General features: G+C 56.8%; 1 protein-coding gene across 5 annotated transcripts in view; it reads left to right on the top strand.

Moving 5' to 3' along the window:
- Nucleotides 1-879: 879 nt before the first annotated feature.
- Nucleotides 880-23304, top strand: part of TNS1 (tensin 1) — a 106853-nt gene continuing 84428 nt past the window's right edge. For 3 of the 5 annotated variants that reach the window (XM_036254746.1, XM_036254745.1, XM_036254744.1), the window contains exons 1-5: nucleotides 880-921; nucleotides 12109-12150; nucleotides 12971-13021; nucleotides 19282-19331; nucleotides 21751-21931. In XM_036254746.1, the coding sequence (XP_036110639.1) occupies nucleotides 21764-21931 (168 nt within the window). In that variant the 5' untranslated portion in view covers nucleotides 880-921; nucleotides 12109-12150; nucleotides 12971-13021; nucleotides 19282-19331; nucleotides 21751-21763. Of the gene's footprint in view, nucleotides 922-12108; nucleotides 12151-12970; nucleotides 13022-13935; nucleotides 14030-19281; nucleotides 19332-20845; nucleotides 20906-21750; nucleotides 21932-23304 lie in introns of those variants that run through there. The other 2 variants (XM_036254743.1, XM_036254748.1) reach the window with 2 other exon arrangements.

Here is a 23304-nt window from a genome sequence, read left to right as displayed (position 1 = left end):
ATTGAGGTATGAGCTCCAAGAAAAACGTGTCCCAGCTAGAAAAAAGGAACACATTGAGTCTCTGATAAAGGCCCTGCTAATTGTCAGGGTAGAGGTTGGCTGCCTGGCCTGGCTGAGGGATGTTATCTTAGGGTAGGGAGCGATCCAGCGCTCCACCCCCCCCCCCCCCCCCCGCCGTCCGTCTGAAGGCCCAAGTTGCCACCTGCCCCCCCCCCCATCAGAGAGAAAGGTGAGGATGATGATAAAATGGTAGCTCACCTGCAGAGGGTGCTTTCAGCGCCCAAGTCCTTCCACATTTGTTAGCGATGCGGTGGCTTTCTTTGGAAGAGCTGGCCCTTCACCAACCTGTTTCCCACATGCTTTGGGCAGCTGCCAGCCGTCTGCAGCTCTGACCTTTGGGTGAGATACCTTGGCACTGGGGAGGACGAAGGAGGTGACTCTTCCTTTTCTAGAGGTCTTAAACTTGTTCTTAAAAAAAAAAAAAAAAGTTTAAACGAACCTTACCATATTGCAGAAAATTGAGAAAATGGAGCAAAGAAAAAAATCCTTATTTTTCTTACCATTTAACCCCGTTATTAACATAATTCGGGTGCCTTGACCTTCATTCTTCCAGGGTCTGCATATTTTTTTCAGAATTTAAAAATTATGATGTACATTGCGTTTGCTTTCTGCTGCTCCCCCTGCCCACTAATGACATTGCCTAAGCGTTTTTCCACGTCGCCACACAATCTTCCGATGAACCAACTGGAGAGTGTCTGCGATGAGCTGAGGGAGAGGGTGTCCGGCACGGAGGTGGCGGCTGGGGGATGATCTCAGGAGGCCCTGGTTTTCTGTGGGGATGAAAGATGCTAACCTTGCCTCTCTCTGTTCCTCCCACAGGTGGCTGCCCCCTGCATTCCTCCATCCAGCCATGAATTGGTGGTGAGTGACAGTCCGCTCCCTACCCTGCCAGCCCCTCCTCCCTTCTTTCCTCTGCTCCCAGCTGCAGCTTACTTCAGAGCCAAGCATGCTGGTAGCCCCCAAGGGTGCTGGATAATTAGGTAAGGGGGAGGGGGCCTTGTTCCGAGGCTGAAGCTGGACGGGGAGGAAATGAGTCATGAGGTCCCTTCTGATGGGATGCAGGGCCTCCTATTTCAATCTAGAGACTCAAGGCCTTGGAAAAAGCCATAAAAGGGCATCTTGCTTGTCTCCAGGCCTGGCCAGGTGCCTGTTGTCCTGGGGCTTACAGGGATAGGGGATGGCATCTCCTCCCACCCGCCTGGTCCTGGGTCAGGTGCCCTTCAGCCAGAGGCAGGGGTATGGATGGCATGACCCACAGAATCCATCTACCTGGGCAGTTGCTCTTATTAGGTGGCCTGTTTCACCTCCAAGCTTTTTGTCTGATTCTGCTTTTCTGCTCTCTCTCCATGTCCTCCACTCCCCCCTCCCTTCCCCAGTGGGACTTCCAGAACAGTGGAGGGGGGCAAGGTCCTATGAGTTGTGGGCAGTGGAGAGCAGCCCGCTGCAGACTGATCCCAGCTGGGCTGATTTGGAATGTTGGGAGCTTTTCCCTCCTGCCCTCTCGCTGCCTTCTTACCCTTCCGAGGTCCCTCCTGCTCCACACCCACTGCTGGAGGCGGGCAGGGCCCAGGGGGCTGGAGGGGAGGGGGTCTGCATGCCTGCAGGTGTGTGTGTGCATGTGTGCACGCGTGCATGTGTGCGGGGCGTCGTGGAGGGCCCCTGTGGTCACAATTTGGTGTAGAGGGGCAAGTGATGACACGGACGCGGGTGGAGACCTGGGGGAGGGGTAAGCGAGTCATGGGGCTCAGGCAGCTGTAGTGTCTGCACACCTGTGTGGTGACTTGTTCAGCCTGGATTCTGGAATCTCAGTCAGGCCACCTGGTCTGTTTCTCTCCATCACCCATTTACCATGGTCCTGTCCTGCCCTCTTTCTGGACATCAGTTTCCCTTTCTGTCGGAGAGGTGGTTGAGTTAGACGCCTGAAACGCCTCCTCAGTGCTGACAAGTACTCCCTCCATTCAGGGCGGCCGATGGAATGAAATAAAAGTTGTGAAAGTGCGTGTGACTCAGGTGCCGCCTGGACCCAGAGCTGTGCAGCTGCTGCCTCTGCAGCCGGCCCAGGCCCTGCTGAGTATCCCCTTCTCTGCAGGGACCCACCCTGCCTGTCTCGCGGGCTCAAGTCCTGGGCCTCCGCTCTGCCCAGCTGTGCTGCTCCCGGTGTGGGGTATTATTTGCACAGAGCCCAGCTGAAGGTCATCTGACAGCAGCGGGGGGTGTGGGTGCTGGGGGAAGAGGCCAGAGTGCAGGCCTGGTTTGGAGCTGCCAGTGAGAATCTCTCTGGGATTTTGGAGACACCGGGGAGGGCAGGGCAGAGGAGTGGGGGGTGGTGGTGATCGGACGTCCCGTCATTCCAACCCAACTGCCCTGTTGCCCCTGAGAACAGAATGTCCTTGGCTGGTCTAGGATGGCTGGGGGGTCTGGGGTTTAGGGCTCTCTAGGCAGAAGCCAGATGCCTGGCCATTGGGAGTCTCGTGAGCTTCGCTTAGGTAAGGAAGGGTCAGGGGTGGGGACACCACTAGGCTGGCATTCCAGCTGGTGGGATTGCAGTTGGTACCAGGAGAGGCTCCTGCCTGAGCGAGGTCATGGGATCTTCTCATCTCTGTGATGTGCCCCACCTGTGCCCAAGGCTCTGCCCTTCTCGCAGGTTGGGTCAGCCACCTGGTGGTGAAGTGGCTGTGACACCGGATTGTGCTCCCAGAGGTTCCCTGACTTGAGTCAGAGCCGACTCCCAACAGTGGTCAAGAGCGGAGGAGTGGGACCACCTCCCTATAGATCCCAGTTCCCTCGTCCCTGGGAATGTGACCTTGGACACATTGCTTAACCTCTCTGGACCTCAGTTTCCACTCTGCAGATTGGGAGCTGGAAATAGCACTTACCTGGTAAGGTTCAGAGAATAAAAGGAGCAATTAACCTGTTTAATTAATGTGGATTCACAACCCTCCAATGGCTGCCCAGTTTACTTGGAGTCAAAGCCCTTCTCTGGGCTTGTACAACCCTACAGGACAGCTTTCCCCTGGGACATCTCCTTTGACACCTCGCTCACTCTGCTCCAGCCACCTAGCCCTTCTTGCTGGTCTTTATTTATTTTTTAAATTTTTTAGAAAACTGATTTTAGAGAGAAAGCAAAGGAGGAGGAGAGAGAGATAGAAGCCTTGATAGAGATGGCCCCTCCTGCATGCCCCTCACTGGGAATTTGACCCACAACCTGGCATGTGCTGACCAGGAATTGAACCGGTGACCTCTTGGTGTGTAGGTTGATGCTCAGGCACTGAGCCACACCGGCCTGAGCAAGCTGGTCTTTGAATATGCCAGTCAGGATGCTGGCCTTTGCATTCGCTCTTCCTTCGCCTGGAACGCTTTTCTTGCAGATACTTTCAGGATTCTTTCCTCAGCATTTTCCTCCCCCCAACAGCCCTCTCTCCCTTACCTGCTGTCGTTGTCCTCAGCAGGCATCACCATCTGATGAGCTATGAGTCTCATTGGCTTCCCTTGTTTAGGAGGCGCCCCCACCCCAGCATGGAGCATTCCACCGTGGAGGAGGGATCTTGATCTGGTGTGCTCTTTGCTGTGTCCCTTCTGTCTGGCACACAGTAGGTCCTCAGTACATGTTTATTGAGTGACTGGAAGACAGGCATTCAGCCGGATGCCTGGTGCAGATGAGGTGCTCAATAAACAGGGCTGCTGCTGGGCAGGGGGACGTAGGGGGGCTGAGGGGCCTGCCCCCAGCTGGCAGTTCTGCCTTGCCCCCAGGGAGTGGGAAAGTGGCCGGGGAAATGGGAGAAAGCTTGGCTTTCCCCAGAGAACACTCAGCACCTGTTTCCTCGCAGCAGGCCGGCAAGTGCTCCGAGCATGTTCAAAGAGGGAGGAAAGGGCGGGCTGTATTTTTCCTTCCTTTTCCATTCTCTGCCTGCCCTTCAGCCTCTGCTGGGCTGGACTCGGCCTCCCTGCCCCCTCCCTCCTGCCTCACACTGCCTGTCTGTCTGTCTGTCTGTCTGTCTGTCATGTTTTCTCTATGAACCCAGCTCACCCATGTTGCTCAAGTCCTACCCCCCTGGGCTCAGGACCATCATCGCTGGACACAGGCTTTCGACCCTGCCAGCCAAACACATTTTCCAGCCTATGCCAGGCCAGCCAGGGCAAAGTGGCTTAATCTTCAACCAGTGTTTTTGTCTTACTCAACAGATGTTGCCTAAGGCCTTGGGTAGAAGGGTCCTAGGGTCACCTCCCTTCAGCGGGGTGCACGGGTGGAGGCAGGATGGAGAGGGGAGAGCCCTTGTTTGCCGTGGACACTCCTGATCCTTGGAAAGAGCTGAAGCAGCTTTTCTCAACTTCTGAAAAATAAAAGTCGAGAGGAATTTCCCGAGGGCGATAGCCAAGTGGAGTGGCCACCGAGGTTGGCGGATGCTGAGCCCTCTGCGCATGCAGCCGGGCACCCAGGGGACCTGGGCTGAGGGAGACAGGCCAGCCCAGAGAGGGGACTTGAAATGTCCTTGTGAATCGAGGTTGGGGTGGGCGTCTGTAGGCAGAGTGATCACTTTAGTTAGTTTGAACTCCGGGCCGTAGTGAATTTCATCTGAGAGCACCGAGTGGGTCACGGGTGGCCATCTTCAGGAGACTTTTGAAAATGGAGCTATGTCAGGAGAGACAAGTCTGAGAGGCTTGACTTTCGAAAAAGAGAGCCAGCTCTGGGCATTGCCTTTCAAAGAGGATTCCCAGAGTGGCGAGGGCGTGGGAAATTCCAGTTTGTGCAACAGCTAGGGTGGCTTCGTCCAGAGAGGGAAAACATGGGGGGCGGGGAACGGGAGTGGGGATGTGTTGAAGGGCAAATTGGCTTACTTTCCGTTGCTCTCCAAAGCCGAGCCTAGTAGGTGGAGGTTCTCACAGAGAGGAGGAGACTAAAGGGAAAGAGAAGCTGTCCAACACCTCAGGTGGCACCGTGGGGGCAGTCCGCGGGAGTGGCTGTCTGTCACTGGAACACAAGCTCACGGAGACCTGTTAGGGGTCAGGCAGGTGCTGATGGGATGGTCCCTCCCTCCCGGGGGGGGGTCCCTGGCTGGAAATCCTCAGGGTCCACTGAGGTCCTGCCCCCAGGTTGGGCTGTGAAGGGACGTGGAGGTCAGGGCATCCATGAATGTGCTGACCGTCACCCATGACCCCCACTGGGCGAAGCCTCAGTCCGGTGAAAGGCTCTGCCCGCCCACACTCAGGGGGAAAGAGAGAGAACTACATTGTGGAAACAATCAGCGCTAGACTGGGGGGCTCTGACCAGAGGTGGCCATCAGGTCCAGGGAAGGAAGCGATCCGTTTGTGCTTGCGATCAGTCTGCTGATTGAGGAAGTCCGCCTCCTGTTCGGAGTCCAATTTAGGATTTGAGCAAATGGAAGAGAGGAGAAAAAGGAGAGAGGGCCTTCCAGATGGTGGCCCGGCTGAAACAGAGAAGGGGCGGGGCCTTGGTACAGATGCCCAAGACTGATGCGGGCCAGGGCAAATCCACTGACCTTGCTGGGGGGATGGGAGGGCCAGGCAGTGTTGTCTTTCCTTGGTGGCCCTGGCGGGGGTGCCAGCAGGAACTGCCTGAGTGTGGGGATGGAGGCAGGAGCAGGCCTGTGTGGGGGGCAGCGGGAGGGGTGACAGGAGGTGAGCAGGCTGCAGGTAGAGAGGAGAGAGGGGAAGGCAGGGGAATCCACCAGAGGAGGAAGGGGCCACATAAGGGAGGGGTCCAAAGGTCATACTGGGGAACTTAAGCTCCATGAGCTCAGCACTAAGGGCCATGATGGATCCTTGAGTGCGGAAATGGCCCAAAGCAGGGCGAGAGCCGCCGCCAGCTGTGGGTGTGGCTCGCTGGTGAGGGGGCTGCCGGGAGGAGCGCTGGGGGACCAGATGAGGCCGCGCAGGTGCTCAGCATGGGGTGGAAAGGATTTGGGCAAAGGTGGCCAGAGGGGCCTGGAGAAGGGTCTGCAGAAATGCAGACTCCCAGTCCTCTGGCTGACAGGCAGGACGACGCCCACTGGGGAGGTGGCAGGAGGGGCGAGAACTCCTCCAGCCGGGCCGGGCCAGCCTGGGCAGTGCGTGAGCCAGTGGGGCGGGAGCCTGCAGCTGCTGGTCTCAGCCAGGGGTTGGGTGCTGGTCCCTGGGGTGGATTGAGAAGGGCCTGAGGACAGGCGTGGGCTTGCCCAGGCCCCTCCCCCAGGGGGTGCAGGGACGATCAGGCATCACGTTTCATTTAATCACATCCAGCCTGTTCTTTTTCTCTGGTGGCCTCAGCCTGCCCAGAAGCGACGTGGCCCCTGGAGCAACTTCACCCAAACACTCAGGGGACCCAGGCTGCCACCCTCCCCTCCCACCCTAGCCGGGTGCAGCCCTGCCGGCTCTGTGCCCTCCCTCCAGCCCCTTACCCTCATGTCCCCATCAGGTCCCCCTCCCAGGATGGTGGGGACTAACGCTCGGTGAGGGGTGAATACAGGCTTTGAGGTGCAGACCTGAGCTCATGTGGAGCTGACCAACCTCCCCAAGACTCAGTTTCCTCAGTTGCCAAAAAGGGTTCACAGTGCTCCGCCTGCTGCCGCAGGAGTTGTAGTTGTTTGTTTCCTGTCGATGGTCCCCCGACAGGCTGTGGGTGTCTAACGTGCCATCCCTGCCTTGTCCCCTCTGAGTGCCCAGGAGCTGTGCTGCCCGGCTCTCCTCTCTTGCTTTCCGCCCCATCTGTCCGTCCCTTCATTGGCTCAGGGCTCTATTTTTAGAACCAGTGAGCCTGGAATAACTTGCTCTGGTCCTGGGGCTGAGGACATTCCAGCCCCCATGGCCCTACCCGCCAGCTCCCATCCCCTCCTAACAGGCAGCACTGCCCGTGACCTCACAGTTCGTCTCCATGGCAGTAGATGTGATGTCACGGGGTCTTTTGGCCTGAAAACCTGCCCAGATTCCAGGCCTCCCAGGGGGCAAGAGGGGGGAGAGCTAGAGGGGGGAGGGGGAGGGTGTGAGGAATTTCTGGACGGAATGTTCCTCTGGAGGCTGAGTCCGCATTCTGCGCCAGCCCCCTCCCCCAGCCCCAGGCTTGGGCACCTCCCCCACCCGCCATGGCCCTCTGTCTTTTTCTTCCTCTAAGACAGCATCCCACAGCTACATTTTTTCCCAGCCCACCCTCCCTGCAGGCCACCAACATGTCCTACTGTGTGAACCTCCAGACTGTCATCTCAGCCACCCCCAGCCTCTGCAGAATGGCCCCTCCTGGGGCCCACACAGTTGGCGGTGGGTAAATGCAGACACAGAGAGGGCATGCATGTCTTCTTTTTGGGAAACATTTGGGAAGCATTTGAGGAAGGGATGTGTAGCTTCCCTTATCCACCCTGTGGTTCACAACCCTTCACATTCAGGAAGTTCTCTCTGATGTCTGATCTCGGGCTTTCCTACTGTAGCCTATTTCCTCCTCTTCCTATGGAAGTGTATTGAACACTTAGTCATTAAGTCACAGAAAGCTTATTCCCAGCAGAAGGGCAGCTGATTTAGGGTAAGAGGAACTGAATGGAGGTCATCTCCAGGGAGAGAGGACAGAGCGTGAAGGAATGGATATAAGGGCCAGGTTCAAATATCAACCCTCTTACCTACCTACTAGCTGTGCATCCTATGGCAAGTTATTTAATCTCTCGGACCCTCAGTCTCTGCGATTGTACAGTGGGTTCACGCTTACCTTGTGCATATAGGTCATGAGGATGGTTATGAGGATTGATGACCACGGAAGCAAAGACCCTAATACTGTGCCCAGGGCTGCGTTAACATTCAATGAGTGCTTTGTTGCTATTGTGTTAATATTATGAAAGGCGTCTCCAGGCCAGGGCCAGGAAGAGGTAGGCCAGGGAGGCCCCGGGTGCTCATTCGGGGGGCATTGCTCTCAGAGTGGGGAGCCTCCTTACATTTCTGCCCTGAGCGCCTCACCCTAGCCTGTGCCTTGCTCCAGACTCCCGGGTGTGAGACCCTAGCGTGGTCCTCGAAGAGCAAGACTTGGTTGTCAAGTGGCACTGGGTCCAAACCCTCCCACCTGCTCCTGAGCTCAGTGCTAGTTGTCCTGCCTGGAGGCTAGGGGCATTCTATTCTGGAAGACCCCTGGTGGGGCTGCGGTCAGCTGCCCTCAGCTTTGGAAAGCCTGGGTCCTTAAGATCCAGGTTTTGTCCTGGGACCGGGCAGTGGGTGGGGACAGGTAGGGACAGTCCTTCTGCAGCAGAGCCGCAGGAGGGAAGAGAAGAGCCTGCAGGGAGGCACCAGGCTGACCTGCCCACAGGCTGGCTGGGGACCGGGCTGAGGGGCTGTGAGCTGGGCTCAGCAGTGAGCCTTACAAGACTGGTGCCAGCCCTGGCCAGTTTGGCTCAGCGGTTGGAGCGTCTGCGGTACAGAGAGGCCCGGGTTCGGTTCCCGCTAAGGGCATGTACTTCGGTTGCAGTTTGTCCCCGGCCCTGGTTGGTCGTGCGGGTGGCAGCCACTTGATGTGTCCCTTCACATCGATGTTTCTCTCTCTCTCTCTCTTCCTCTCTCTCCCTCCGGCTCTATCTGAACAACAACAACAAAAAAAATGGAAAAATGTCCTTGGGTGAGGATAAAAAAAAAAAGACTGGTGCCAACTCCAATCCTGCCGTGAACTTCCCCCCGAGAACCTGGGCCAGTCGGACCTCTCTGAATCCCAGTTCCCCCTCTGTGGATCAGGGCGGGAGGAGATGGTGCCGGAAGTTCCTCTTAGAGCTGTTCTGAGGAGTGGTGTGCAAGGAGGGAGGTGTATGCACACACGTATGTGTGCATGTGTGTGTGGGGGTGTGCTGAAGGGGCTCTGCCAGCCGTTGGAATTCTGGGGCTACCACCTCAGCACGCACACTGGAGGGGCCTGGGAGCTTCCCTGTAGCACACCCAGGCCCCCCTGCAGGGCCAGGGGTGGCTTGGCCTCGAGAGACCCACCCTCACGGTACCAGTCCCTGGCTTTTTTCATTCCCAGTGGGCCCAGAGCCGGCAGTTCCTGGGAAACAGAAACAGGACTTCAGTCCCGGGAGGACTGGCGGGGGGGGGGGGGCAGCGTGCATGCTGGGCCGTGTTTGCAAACACTGCAGGAAAACGCTGGGTGTACAGGTCAGGAGGGGTTTTTGGAAAATTTTAGCTCTTCAGAAAGCATCTCAACCAGTAAGTTGAAGGTATTTGATGGCTGGCAAGCGTCTTTCTGTGGCCGGCCTCCAGCTGGCACGGGGAGAAGGGTGGGGGCCGAGAGGACGGTGCTCAGATGATTGTTGGCAGGGAGAGAAGTTTCTCTTGCACTGCTGAGGCCTGTGGTTTCTAATATTGACTCCGACTCCCTGGTCTGCTTCGTGCCAGACATGGGAGGGGTGGGGCGGGAGGGTCAAGGTGGGGCAGGGTGGGCCTTGGGAGGGCCTGGGGAGTGTGTGGGGTGGAGAGGATAAATAACTGCTAGCGTTTACCGAGCACTTCCTAAGTGCCAGGCCCTGTTCTAAGTGCTTTATGTGCTTCCTCTCATTTGATTCTTTCAACATAGAGCCAATCTGTCCTGTTGAAGAGCAGCAAGGACGAAGGGCTCTGCTTGAGGTCACACGGTTAGCAGTGGAGAGAGTCAGGATGTGGCCCGGACAGTCTGCTGCCAATGCTGTTAGCTTAGACCAGTGCTTCGCCAACGGTCATGCCAGACCGGGAGACCTGTTAGAAATGCGTGTTCTCAGGTCCCACCAGCGGTCTACCAGCCCTCTGAGGAGGGCCCTCCAAGGGTTTCTGAGGCACCCAAGTTCAAGGCCCCCTGGCTCACACTCTGTCTTCAGGAGAGTCCTGGCCTCCTGGGAGGCTTCACCCGGAGCAGGACGAGGGCTCTCAGGGCCTGTACTAGCCCGAGGCAGGCACTTCATCGCCAGCTTCTCCGTCTCACCATTTCCGTCTTCTCAGCCACCCTGTCTGGCGAGGCTGGTTCAGCAGACTGAAGAGTGAGGGCTTTGGAGCTGGGAGAGCTGGGTTCAGATCTCTGTTCCGCTAGCAGACTGCGTCTGGAAGGCCCCTGGATCTGCCCTCCAGGAGTGTTCCTCCCCCCGCAGGGGGCCAGAGAGGAAGCTTGCTGCCCAGCCCATGGGCTCCTCGGAAGCATTACCGAGCTCTGGACCAGAGGAGGGCCAGGGTTTCCCAGGGGCTCATCTGTCCCCTGCCCAGTGGCCTGTGCCTCAGCAGGGGGCGCTGGGTGAGGTTTAGGGCTGGGCTGGGAGGGGTGGAACTTGTCATCTCTGTCTCCAGAGCCTTCCCCAGGTGAGCCGAGCTGGGTGCTACAGGGGCTGCCTGGTGTGCGTCCCCACCTCCTGTCCCATCCCTGGACCCTGTCCTCCCTCATCCATCCTGAGCTGCCTTGGCCCGGAGCTCCTCTCAGGAGGTTTCATCCCCTGGAGGGAGGTTTTGGCCTCAGCCACCCACCTTCTAGGCCATAGGGGTAAAGTCTGGGCCATTTCCAGAAACGGGCTGCCTTCCGCTGGGCCGGCTTTCTTCCTCCATGGCCGCCTCGGCCCAGTTCTCGCTGGTGCCGGAAACTTCCAGTGGTCATTCTGTCCACGCGGCTGTCTTCAGACACAAACGCCTGCCCCTCAGGTCCCGGAGCTGCGGTGGGACAGGCGTTTCCTGGTCCGAGACGCTGCCTGGGCCTGGTTCCCGCTCATCTCGGCACAGGCTGCTTTCGTGACCTTGACAGTCGTGCTCACGTCCCTCCGCCTGGGTCAAGGGCTCCTCTGGCCACTTTGCTGAGTTGGAAACGGAGCCCTAGAAACTGATCAGGAGGTGGCCTTGGAGAGGGAAGTTTCTCTCCTATTTTGGGGGAGTCCTAGGAACCCGCTTTTGAGGATGCCTTTAGCAGGAAGCACTTCTGTTGGTCTGAGCAGGGGAAGGTGCCCGGGGGTAAGGGGCAGGGGCAGTCCACAGATGTTTACCGATGGCCTGCTGTCCATAAATCACAGTCCCTGGCACGAGGGATATGGCCACTGAGTTGGTAAAAATGTTGCTTAGACTCTGTTATGGAGGCAGGTGGGGTAAGAGTCACAAATAAAACAAGATATAGTCCAAGGAGGCAGCTGACCAGCTACATGGCACAGACAGAAAGACATCCTAGAGCTGAGAGGTGGGAGAGTCCTTCTAGCTGGGGTGTTCAGGGAAGGCTTCACGAAGAAGGGAGCTTGTAGGAAAAGAGGGGAAGCTATTCCATAAGGAAAGACCTGGACAGGAGAATAAGTAAAGGGACCTAATGGGCAGGTCTGGATGGAGCAGAGCTTTGGGGTCTGTGAAGGGGCAGGGCCGATGTGGGGAGGCCCTGAAAGGAGGAGTTAGGCCTCTCATCCTGGCTGCTGCAATTTCACACAAAGAGCAAGAAGTGCAGAGTCCAAGGTGGGGTTCAGATCCTGTGGTCCCCGTTAGTAGTTGATGACTTTGGGCCACTCATTTAACTTCTGCGTATCTGTAAAGTGGGGCTTAAAAATAGTGATGGTACCTACCTCACAGGGTGTTTGTTGTGAACAGAGCAGTGCCGGGTACTTGCTCCTTGTTCCTTTTTAAAAAAATTTTTTTCTTTATTGATTTTAGAGAGAGAGGAAGGGAGAGGGAGAGAGAGATAGAAACATCGATGAGAGAGAACATTGATTGGCCGCCTCCTGCATGCCCCCTACTGGGGATCAGGCCCACAACCTGGGCATGTGCCCTGACCGGGAATCGAACCCGCTACCTCTTGGTGCATGGGTCGACGCTCAACCACTGAGCTACACCAGCCGGGCTCCATGTTCTTTTTTGAGGGGTCAGCGACTGCCTGTCAGAGGCCTGGGTAACATTTGTCCAGCTGGGTGTTTGCAGTACCAACAGGAAGTTTTTTATTTTCCTGGCTGTGCTTCCCAACTTGGGGACAGCCAGGTTACGTCTGAGTCTCGGGTTGGCATCGTGTCCTGCCTCGGAAGGCATTCTGTCCTCGTGGCCACCAGCCTCGGAGAGAGAACCAGTCCAGGCATGTTTGTCCAGAGGCCTCACACTGCTTTTCCCCTTTGTCCACAGCCTATCAACATTGAGAGTGCACCAAAGAATGTAGCAGACACGGTGAGTGGCAGTCGGCGGGACGGGGTGCTGGGGAGGAGCCTGGGAGGCCAGAAAGCAGAAGATGGATTTGGGGAAAGTGAACAGATGTGTTTGGGGACATCCTTCTGGAGTAGATATGGGGAAGTTGGGGGAAGTGGTAGGGACAAGGGTGACGTTGGGAGCTGGGCGACTAACTGACCATCCCTTGTGTATTTGAAAATGGATCGCTGGGCAGGCGGAGCAGGAGAGATGGGGGGAGTGGAGAGAGAGGCCACGGGTAAATGCGGGTTTCTTTATTAAATATGTAGAAATTGAGAAAGCCAGGCAGATCTTTCCGAATAGATCTTTCTGACTTAGCAGAGGGAGAGAGGAAGAGAGGGGGAGAGGGAGAGAGGGAGTTTTCTCAAGGCTGCATGAGGAGGAAGACGAAAAAGTCCATGGGTCCAGCAGCGGGGTACCGGGGTTAGCAGCCAAGCTCCCCGCAATGGCCGGTATCGAATGGCTTGGAATGGAAGACTTGGGTTTCAATCCTAACTCCTCCGAGCTTCTGACTGTGTGACTGTAGGCCAGTCAGGAAGGAGCCTGTCTGTACCTCAGTCTTCTTATCTGCAAAATGAGAATAATAACATTTACCACAGTTGTCATGAGACACAGAGAAGAGGGTTTGATCAACTCTGCGGCCTTTAGTGGACAAAGAGAAATGTGGAACAAACAGCCAAGCCGGCCCCCCACCCCAGGCCCGTCTGCTGACCCCTTCACCTCCTACCCCCGCCAAACCTAGCTGGTGAGACCTGGTGCCTTGTGAGTATTTTCCTTGACTCCCCCTCGTCTCTGTCTCCAGGGAGAAGGAGCCTTCCGGGGTGGAAACACTCGGAAAAGTCTTGAGGAAGACGTAAGTATGGGACGGGGGCAGAGAGGATGTGCTGGGCCCCCGGTGCTCGGAGGGAATGGAAGTGGGTGGGGGGTGTCTCACACCTCTTGTTTGGTGGGGCGGCCCTTCCTCCTCTTCAGAAGGACAGGCAGGGCTGCCTAGCTTGGTTGCTGAGCAGGGAGGAGGGACCAGGATGGTGACAGGTCCCATCTACTTATACACTGGGCCTCAGTCTTGCCCTTGGCCTCCAGCTCAGCTGGGTCCACAGCTCATCTGCCCATCACCTTGCCAGGGTGGGAGGGGGGAAGGGTGGGCTCTGTGCGCCTGGCTGGATGGTGGCTGAGTAGTCACCAAGGTAAGGGGCAAAGAAGAATGGGCAACATTGTAGCAAGAGGGACTCTTGAGCCCCCAGAGGGTCATCAGATCTTGGGGAACTGCAGGCTTGGCTTCTTTGCAGAGAGAAAAATGGCAGAATCCTTTGTGTAGCTTAGGTGCCATTGACTGAGGAGGAAACTGGAAGGTGGGCCAGTGGTCCACCCTGCTCTTCCCGCCATGAGTTTTTGGTGAATCAATGAGCGCATTCCTTAAATGGAAGGACCCAAGAGGAGGGCAGAGGGAGCTCTCCCAGGACCCTGCTTTGAGCAATGCTTGTGTTGAGACTTGTCCTCACACCCCAGGAACAGACGCCCGACAGAGTTGGGCCTTTTTCTTCCCGGCCCTTCTCTGACAGTTTGCCCCTCTGCTGGCCTCTCCATCCTTGCCCGCCCTGATCTGCAGAGGAACAGGGAGTGGTTTTGGCGGTTGGCACAGGGGGAGCTGTTGATGGCATGAGGCCCTATCATCTGACAGCTGCCTGACCCATGGTGGGAAGGGCCCCAGAGGGAGGTGCTGGGCAGCAGGAGGCAGCTTCTGCAGGCAGCAGCTCTTGTGTGGTGAGCCCACCGCCACATCGCCGGGGGCAGCCTGCCGGAGCGTCCCGGAAGCAGCAGGAACATGCCTCTGAAACTAGTGGGGAAGGCTCTGTTCAAGGTATGAGCGGGCCCTGTGGGTACCGAGGACACGTGTCGGAGAGGGGCCCTTGTCTGAGTCTGTGCGGTTTCTGGGGCTGGGGTGCAGGGGAAGAAATTAATTTTTTGTGTACTTGCTACTGAGGATTAACTAGCTTAATGCACACAAAGTATATGATATGCACTCAGTCAATGGCAGATGATCTTATGGCTATTATTTTGACTGAAGGGCAGGAGCTGGGCTGGGTATTTTTTTTTTAATCCCCATGACATCCCCTATGGCAGATGCTGTGACCCCATTCTGTAGATAAGCAAACAGAGACTTGGAGGTGCTCAGTGACTCAGTGCCTTCTCCATTTCTTCCTGGGACCACTGCTAGGGTCTGGTGTTACCCAGGACACCCAACCCTTGGCGGGGGAACAGGGTGGTGGGGTGTGACCCAAGACTTCTAGCCAATGGTCTAGAAACTCTTGTAAGTCAAGTCCTAGAGCTGCTGCTCCCACAATCCCAGCCTGGGTCAGATGGATCCCCAAAGGTAAAGCTGCAGTAAGAGAGAGTGAAGTTAGACATCATGAAGAACTTTTTGACATGAGGGTGTGCATGACTTTGGTCCTGGGGAAGGAAGAGGTGGCTGTGTAGTTGGGGCTGGCGGTTTTATTTAGGAGAAAGTTGTATTGATCTGGGATGAATGTGTGTGTGAGGGGTGGGTAAGGGTGGTGTCTTGTTTGGATGTGGGAGGAGGCACAAGATGAGTTTTGGTTGTTAGTCTAGTTTAAGGGGTACATGAAAGGCTGAGCAGATTCCGGAATGGCCTGCGTGCTGCAGAGGAGAGGAAACCTAAGTTGGAAGGTCCCAGACACCTGCTGCGGGATGGGTGACTTCGGGGTGATTGAGTCAGTCCCCTGCCCAGCCAGTGTGCTCTCCCGCAGTCTACCCCAGGTGAGGGGACCCATTTTTGAGGTGACATGGTCGAAGCCCTGGGCCTGCTGCTGTGATAATATGCCTGTTTGTTGAGCTGTCTTCCTGTGTCTGGCCCACGGCCCAGGATTCAGGGCTGGAAGGGCTGTTTTCCTCTGACAGTCAGTGTGTAGTGGAGTTTGTGGATGGTGTGCTGTGTCGCACTTTGTTTTGGAAAAATCCAGGCTGGTGGGCAGGAAGGAGAGAGGAAGGGGTGTGGCTGGAGGGGCTGGTGTCAGGGGAGGGGGTGGCCACGGCCGCCAGAGGAGACATCAGAATGGGGATGGGCTTCTGACGTAGGCTGGCCACCGATTTCTGGCTGCCTGACATGGCCCCTGGTATTGCTTACAGACCCTCCTCCCAACTGTGCCCCCTGGGGACCGGGGCTCAGGAAACAGCTTTTCTTTTGGTCCAGAGCTGTTGTGTTTGGTCTCTGGACCTCAAAGGAAGGCAGGACTCTCCCCACACAGTGGTTGCTCTAAACCAACCCCGCCCAGGTCCTGGTGTTCCCGCTCCTTGCTGTATGGGGGGAGCAGGTGGATAACAGAGCCTAGGGTCCTAGTCCTTGAGTGCTCAGGAACGGCTGAGTGGTGATCAGCAATGAGGACCAAGGCAAAACGAGTTGGTTGGATCTGCAGTAGGAAGGGTGAGGGTCAGACACCAGGAAGAACTTACTGATAGTAAGATAAGTGAGACCCTGTTTTGGGGAGGCTGTGGAATTTCCTTTGGTGGTGTCCTTTCAACAAAGGAAAGACTATTTTGGTGATGACAATAGGGGAGAGTTTGTCTTGGTGTAAGGGAGTTGGATCAAAAGTCCTGTTATTGATCGGTGTCCTGGTAGGGCCTGGGAGGAAGTTCAAAGCCATATGGATAAAGGATTTTGAGTCTCAGTGAGGAAAAGAATGGGTTACAGGCAGACGGAGAGCTTATCTTTCTTTTCAAAATAAAATCTTTGCAGTAGTCTTTGTAGAGCCCCCTGGTAGTTTTCCCCAAGGGCTCCAGGGGAGCGGGTCAGGGACGCGTATCACCAGGGACTGCGCTAGACCCATTCTGCAGACCGCTCAGTGAGACCAGGCGCTGCCTCTCCCAGGGCTCCGCCGCTGAGTGCTTTTCTCCATAGAACAACGCTGGCCGAGGTCAGGGGCTCCTCCTCTGGTCCCCATGCCTAGAACGCGGCCAGGCACACAGCCTGCAGGCCCAGTGCAAGCTGGCTGAAGGGGGGGTGAGCCCGATGCTGGGTGGCAGAGATGACCACATCTCTCCGCTGCCTCAGCCCTCTGGAGAGGCTGCATGATGAAGCATGCCGGAGAACGCCCCTCTCCAGCCTTGTGTGAGCTCACCTGTGTTTTCTTGAGCGTTAGGTTGGGTTCGCTCACCCGCCTGCTCCCGCACCTCCCGGCCTTCTGTGGTTCTCTGGTTCTCTCTGTGGCTCTGCGTCCGCCAGTGCTCGGACATGTCCCCCGTCCTGTCTGCTTTCTGCCAGTGAGTGTCACATGCCCCCAAACCTTGCACAAAACAGGAAGCCCCATCGGCTAGAGGGCAGCCCAGTGATTCATCAGCGGGTGACTATCCAGCTGTTGGTCCTCATCCTCTGTGATGGGGGTCACTGTCCGGGGCAGCTTCTTCCCCTGCCTCCCCTTCCCTGGCCGGCTTGGTGGAACGGAGCAGGCTTGGACTTTGTCTTATCACCTCTGGAGGCGGCATGGCCAGACTCGGTTGGGGCCAAGTTTTTATTTATCTTCCCTGGCTTTTTTGGGGTGGGGAGGCTAAGGAATGTGGAGTGTTGTAACATGGGGAAGGGGGTTGGGGAAACGGGAGCCAGCTCTCCTGCCCTGCTCATCCTTCTCACCCCTGTTCTGTGGAAGCTCCAGACCCCCCATCACCCCCCACTTCCCTTGCCAAGCCCGTCTCAGTACCCCGTTGTCCCCCTGTGCTCCCGGGGCCTGGACCTGTGGTCCTGGCCACACCTCAAGCCTTGGCTACAGTGTGGCTTCCAGTTGTTTGAAGCAGCTGTGGTGGCTCCTCCAAAAGTGGCTGTGGATGAGCAGCAGATGAAACCCGAGGGGCTATTTATAGCAGGGTGGCCCTGGGGCCTGGAGCAGGGCCTACGGCCTGGGGAGGCTCAGTGACTCCTCGTCAGGGGCCAGTGGAGTGGAGATAGATGAAGTGTTGGGTTTCTGCGTTCCTCTGGGTGGGTAGTGCTGGAACAGCCTGGTTTGGGGCTTGAAAACCAAACACAACCCTCCTTACCTCACCCCCCACCCCCCCAACGCCTGACTCATGCAAGCCCGAGTCCTCAGGGCCAGGAGAGCTGTGGAGACAGAAACTTTCTGCCCCGACAGCCCCACTTGGCTGTTTCCTTCTGCCGCCGTCTGCCGAGGCTGAGCTGTTCAGAGCTGGGTGGGAGCCCAAGCAGAGGGCCTCTGGGTGCCGCCTGCTCAGGCCTGAGGATGGAGAGCCCTCCTCTTAGCCGGGCTGCCCCGACTGTGGGCTCGGCTGGGAGCTGGGCCTCAAGCCCACCCACTCCCCCCTCGGAGGCTCTGCGGGGCCAGGAAAGGGCTGAAGGGGGTTCTCTTTTCCGAGGCCAAGCCTGAAGACTGAGGGTGAATTCTGCCAGTCGTCAGGACTGGGGGTGAGTCCCTGTGGCCTCAGTTTCTCCTCTCATGGGCATTGTGCTCCTGTTTCCTCCAAGAGGTGGTTGCAACTTGGCGATTGGGAAAGGCTGGTTTCTGGGAGGCCCAGGGGTGATTGGAAAGTGCCAACGGGCGCAGAGGGCTCCGGCGGGGCCTGGGATTCCAGATGCTGGGCGTCCGATTCACATTGCGTGAGGTGGCCGAAGGGATGGGCGGCGGCCGGTGGTGGAGGTGCTGCAGGGTTTTGATTTTCTGTAGAGGCGAAGGTTCGATTGTATCTCTAACTGCCCTTTAGTTGTTCTTGATGTAACAACAGTAACGACATATATGTGCCTTGGATGCATAATTCCTTTTAATTTTCAGACAGCCCCTGTGGACTGGTCCACGTGACCCATGACCTTACAGAGGCTCAGGGTGTTCAGCAGTGCCAGGCTGCCCAGTGGGGTGCTGCGGGACACCCCACCCAGCTTTCACTGCTGCACTGTTGGGGCTCTGGCACGTTTTGGAAACCAATCTGGGTCCATGGGCCTAGTTTTGTGCCCGTCAACACCCCTGGAATGGGAGTGGGTGAGGGGGTAACATGCAGTGGGCGGTGGGTCCTCAGAGGCACGTTGCTGCCCGAGATGCCCTCAGTTGGTACATGTCATGCCTGGCTGCTCTTGTCTCTAAACTTTTGATTGAATGACTCAGTGTCGCTGTTTTAAAGAAAGGGAGTGTGGCCCGGCTGGTGTGGCTCAGTGGTAGAGCATCGACCCATGCACTAAGAGGTCGCCGGTTTGATTCCCGGTCAGGACACATGCCCAGGTTGTGGGCCAAATGCCCAAAGTGGGGGCATGCAGAAGGTGGCTACGATGTTCTCTCTCATCGATGTTTCTTTCTATCTCTCCCTTTCCCTTCCTCTCTCTCTAAAATCAATAAAGGAAAAATATTAAAAAAATAAAAAATGATAAAGAAGGGGTGTGTGGACTGATGATGGTTGGAGGAGAGAGGTTAGTGCTGGAGAGAGGAGGCCTTCTTCACCTCTTTCTTTTTTTTTTTTTTTATCCTCACCCGAGGATATTTTTCCATTTTTTTGTACAGATAGAGTGGGAGGGAGAGAGAGAAAGGGAGAGAGAGAGAGAAACATCGACGTGAAGGGACACATCGAGTGGCTGCCACCCACACGACCAACCAGGGCCGGGGACAAACTGCAACTGAAGTACGTGCCCTTAGTGGGAACCGAACCCGGGTCTCTCCGGACCGCAGGCCGACGCTCTAACCGCTGAGCCAAACTGGCCAGGGCTCACCTCTTTCTTTCATGCTTGTAGTCCATACCCTCCTTGGGGTCACTATGACAATGGCCAGTGAATCAAGAGGAAATGAGTTTCCATAAAATCAATAACTGCTTTATTGAGTGTGTACTCAGTAGAGATGGCACTGGCCCAGGCACGGTGTGTTTCTCGGTGTTTGTGGGGGGAAGGAAAGCCTGTCTCCTTGGGGGCTCACACGTATGCAGGCACACATGGAATTGGCATCCATTGCTTTGGGCTTCGGGTTGCTGTGGTGCCGGGGTTTTAGGTGCCGGGGCTGGAACGTTGGCAGAGGAAGGAGAAGAGGGTCTGTGTTTGCCCCGACCCTGACTGTGCCCGTGGGTAGCTCTCAGCCTACCTCCTCCATAAAGTTGCTTCTCTTTTCTCTTTTCCAGGGCTCCACCAGAGTCAGCCCGAGTGTCCAGCCCCATCCGCAGCCTGTCAGGTATGCCTGGCCTGTGGGGGGCACAGGATGGGGTGCTGGCAGTGAGGTCACTGGGGGTCTCTCTTGCAAGTCATGCCTTTGGGTCTCAGACTGAAGTCATAAAGCCGGTGGTAGGGGCATGGGCAGACATGACTGCCTCAGCCAGGTGGTGCAGGTAGATGCACTTGGAAAGGGTCGTGGTCTCGGTTCTAGCTGGAAGCCGGCCTTGAGCTGAACTCCATCTACGTGCATGAGCTCATTAGTCCTTGTCACAACCCTGCAAGGTAAGTGTTTTATTCCCATCTGGCCGTTGAAGAAACTGAGTTTCAGAGAGATGAGGTGGCCTGGTAAAGATCACCCACAGGGGACTTGGTGGCTTGCTGACACAGTCTCTTCCTGTGTCCAGGTTCTTTGGTTCTCTGGCTTGGGCCTTCCCATCTCTGCCTCACCTTCACCCCTGAGGCTCCAGGGATGAGTGAGAGTCTGGCCCCAAGAAAACGGGGTCCCAGTGAGAGAGGGCCTCAGTGTGGCTGAAGCCCCCAACAGGTTGTGGTCCAGCTGCCCGCTGCCCCCAGACCTGATTTGCTCTTTATTTATTTATTTTATTATTATTATTATTATTATTTAAAATCTTCACTCGAGGATCCTTATCCATTGATTTTTAGAGAGAGTGGAGGGGGGGGAGAGAGAGAGAGAGAGAGAGAGAAACATTGATGTGAGAGAGACACATCGACTGGTTGCCTCCTGCATGACCTGGACCCGGGCTGGAGATCGAACTTGCTACCCAGGTACATGCTCTTGAACAGAATCAAAATCAAACCCTCGACTCTCTGGTCTGTGGGCTGATGCTCTAACTGCTGAGCCAAACCAGCCAGGGTTGATCTGCTCTTAGAGGATCCCTGCTCCCCCAAGAGCTGAGAGCTCCCTCGGGCCGGGTGGGTGCAGAGCGCGGTACTGAGGGTGTCAGGCACTGTTTTGCCCGGGTAGGGGTGACCGGAACCTGAGGCGGGAGCCCCGCCCCCAAAGGCTGCAGTGAGAAGTTTGGGAGGAGGAATGGCCGGGGTTCAGAGCTCAAACTCACACCGTGCTCCTTACTGCAGGCCACCGGCCCTTCTACCACCTGGTCCCTGCCTTTGCCCTCATGGAGAAGCTTCCCATCAGCCCCTGGCTCCCCCATCTCTCCAAACCCCCTCTACAGAGTTGGCTCAGAGTTAACCCTAGTGGAGACCTGGAGTCTGCCCTGCTTCTTGGCCTCCGGGGCCGTCCTCCCCAGGGCCTCTCTGTCACTTGGAAATACCCCAGAGGTATTCCTCCTGCTGCCCTGTCAGCCTCAACCTGACCCCACTGACGCGAAAGGTCACCACAATGAGGTGTGAGTGTTGTCCACCTCCAACAGAGAGGGGAAGCCAGACGCTAGGCCGCTGGTGATAGGGCAAGAAGGTGTGGGGGTGGGGAGCGTGTGAGGTGCCCCCAGAAGTTACAGGTGGGCTTCAGAATGGAATTCCAGTGTCTCAAGATCCATTTCCCCTTCCCAGCAGCTCCCCAGTGGGCCCGTGGACTCCCCCTGGAACAGAAGCTGGGTGCGGTGTCAAGATGTGAGCCCCTCCTTCCCTCATCCAGTGCCCAGCTCAGGGGCTTCTCCACCTCCCCAAGGAGCTCAGGTGGTGCTGGGCTATCTGGGGGCCACCTGCCACCGCAGCAGCAGCACCAGCTCTGTGTCCCCCGCTCCCCGGGCCCTTAGAAGTCAAGGAGGCTCCAGCCACAAAGCAGCGCTGGCAGCGGTGGGAGCCTGAGGGGGGGAGAGCCAGGAACAGAGGCAGCAGTTGGCCTGCCCCTGGGGAGGGCTGGAATGTGTCCTGTGGTCTGGCTTACCTGGAGCCCAGGTGAGCGTGTCACCTGAGCTGCCCCTTGCCCTGCAAGGCCTCCCTGCCCACTCCACAGCCCTGGAGCCAGGGGAGGGTGTAGAAGTCTCAGCCCAGGGATGCTGGAGAGCACCCAGCTCAGCCTCTTTCCTCTTCCAGAACTGTCCCAGGGTCCTGCAAGGCAGTTCTGCCGGACCAGGTGGCCGCAGTGTCAGGGGCAGGGCTGGACTCCCGGGTTCCTGGCCAGTGCTGGTGCTGGCTCTGACTTCTGGGATCAAGGGTGAAGGCAGTGCTGACGGCATTGATGGGAATCTAGGATTGGTGTCATCGCTGTTTGGTTCTGACATGGCCCGAGATCCTCGCCGGCCCCTGCCCAGATCTGTTCTCTTGGCGCCCCAGCTGGTCTTGCTGGCTGCACTGGCCTTGCCGGGGGAAGCCTCTGACCCTGGATCTGGGTCAGGGAGCAGCCAAGCCCCCTGGGTTGGATGGGGGGCCATGCACAATGTGTAGGGGGTACAGATATCTGTTCCTTGTCCTGGTCTGAGTGAGAGTGTGACCTAGAACCACCTCTCTGCTAGTCTTCCCAGAAACATGAGTGTGAGCCGGACCATGGAGGACAGTTGTGAGCTGGACCTGGTATATGTCACAGAGAGGATCATCGCCGTCTCCTTCCCCAGCACAGCCAATGAGGAGAACTTCCGGAGCAACCTCCGGGAGGTGGCCCAAATGCTCAAGTCCAAACATGGAGGCAACTACCTGGTGAGGACGGGCTTCTCTCCCACCTTCCCCGCGTCCCTCTGTCCTTTTTGCTTGCCACCTTACTGCTGGCGTCCCGGCCCACCCGCCCTGGGCCAGCTCTTCCTCCTCTCTTCATCCACCTGCCCTGGGCCCTGAGCAGCTCTTGTGGCTGGAATCTTCACTCCCTCTCCAGCCCGACTCTGCTATAAGGAGTGTCTGCAGCTGAAATGTAGCATCTGGAACCAAGTTGTGTGTGTGCACGTACATGTGTTGTGTGCAAGTGTGTGTTTGTGCCCAAATGTGTGTGTGTGCATGTCCACATGTGTATGTGCCCCCACATGTGTGTGCACGTGTATGCATGTGCCCACACATGTATGTATGCATGCATGTACGTGCATGTGGGTGTGTGCATGCATGTGTATGTGCATGCCTGCCTGTGTATGTGTGCTCACATGTGCATGCGTGCATATGCGTGCATGTGTATGTGTATGCCCCATGTGTATGTGTGTATGCTTGTGTGTGCATGTGTGGACGTGCATGTGCGTGTGTTGACCAGGAGAAGAGAATAACAGTAAGAGCTCATGAGCCCTTACTACAAGCCAGGCCCTGTTCTTAACTTCAGGACAGCCCTAGAGAGCAGGTTTTGTTAGAGCTCAGAGAGGTGGGGTGTCTGCCTGAGTTCACAGTACCAGGAAGTGCAGAGCTGGCACACTGTTGGCACTTCCGAGAAGTCTGAGGGCAGAGTTGTGGCAGAGTGCGTCTTAAAGGGCCTTGTGTTGCTGGCGCTGGGGTTGTGCCTGGCCCAGGGGAATCACCTACCAAATGTGGGTGCAGTGGCTGCCAGTGGTCTGCTCTGTTGTCGGAAAGGCCAGCCTGGGGGTCGGGCCAGTCCTGGCTCCGGAGGAGGGCTCAGGTCCACTTTGCAGGGAGGGGCATGCGACTGGGCCCCCAGACCAGACTGTGTGCCTGCCGGGGCCGCTCTGGGATGCTTGAGCAGAGGCGGCTGTAGGAGGCTGTATTAGGTCCCGGGGCTGCTGTGACAAATGACCACAAACAAGGTGGCCGAAAACAATGGAATTCAATTCCTCATGGTTCTGGAGGCTAGAAGTCCAAATCAAGGTGTCGGCAGGACCGTGTTCCCTCTGAATCCTGCAGGGGAGCAGCCTGCCTTGCCCCTTCCTGGCTGCTGGTTGCTCCGGCATCCTTGGTGACCCTTGGCCTGTAGCTTCATCGCTCCGATCCTTGTCATCTTCTGTCATCACATGGCCTGCCTTCTTTCCTGTGACTCTGTGTGTCCTTTCCTCTTCTTATAAGGACACCAGCCATTGGATTTAGGGTCCACCCTAAATCCAGGATGATCTCATCCCCAGATCCTTGACTGCTTACATCAGCAA

Source organism: Molossus molossus, unplaced genomic scaffold (genome assembly GCF_014108415.1).
Source record: "Molossus molossus isolate mMolMol1 unplaced genomic scaffold, mMolMol1.p scaffold_m16_p_11, whole genome shotgun sequence".
Taxonomy (NCBI): Eukaryota; Metazoa; Chordata; class Mammalia; order Chiroptera; family Molossidae; genus Molossus; species Molossus molossus.
This window is presented reverse-complemented; position numbering and strand designations above follow the sequence as displayed.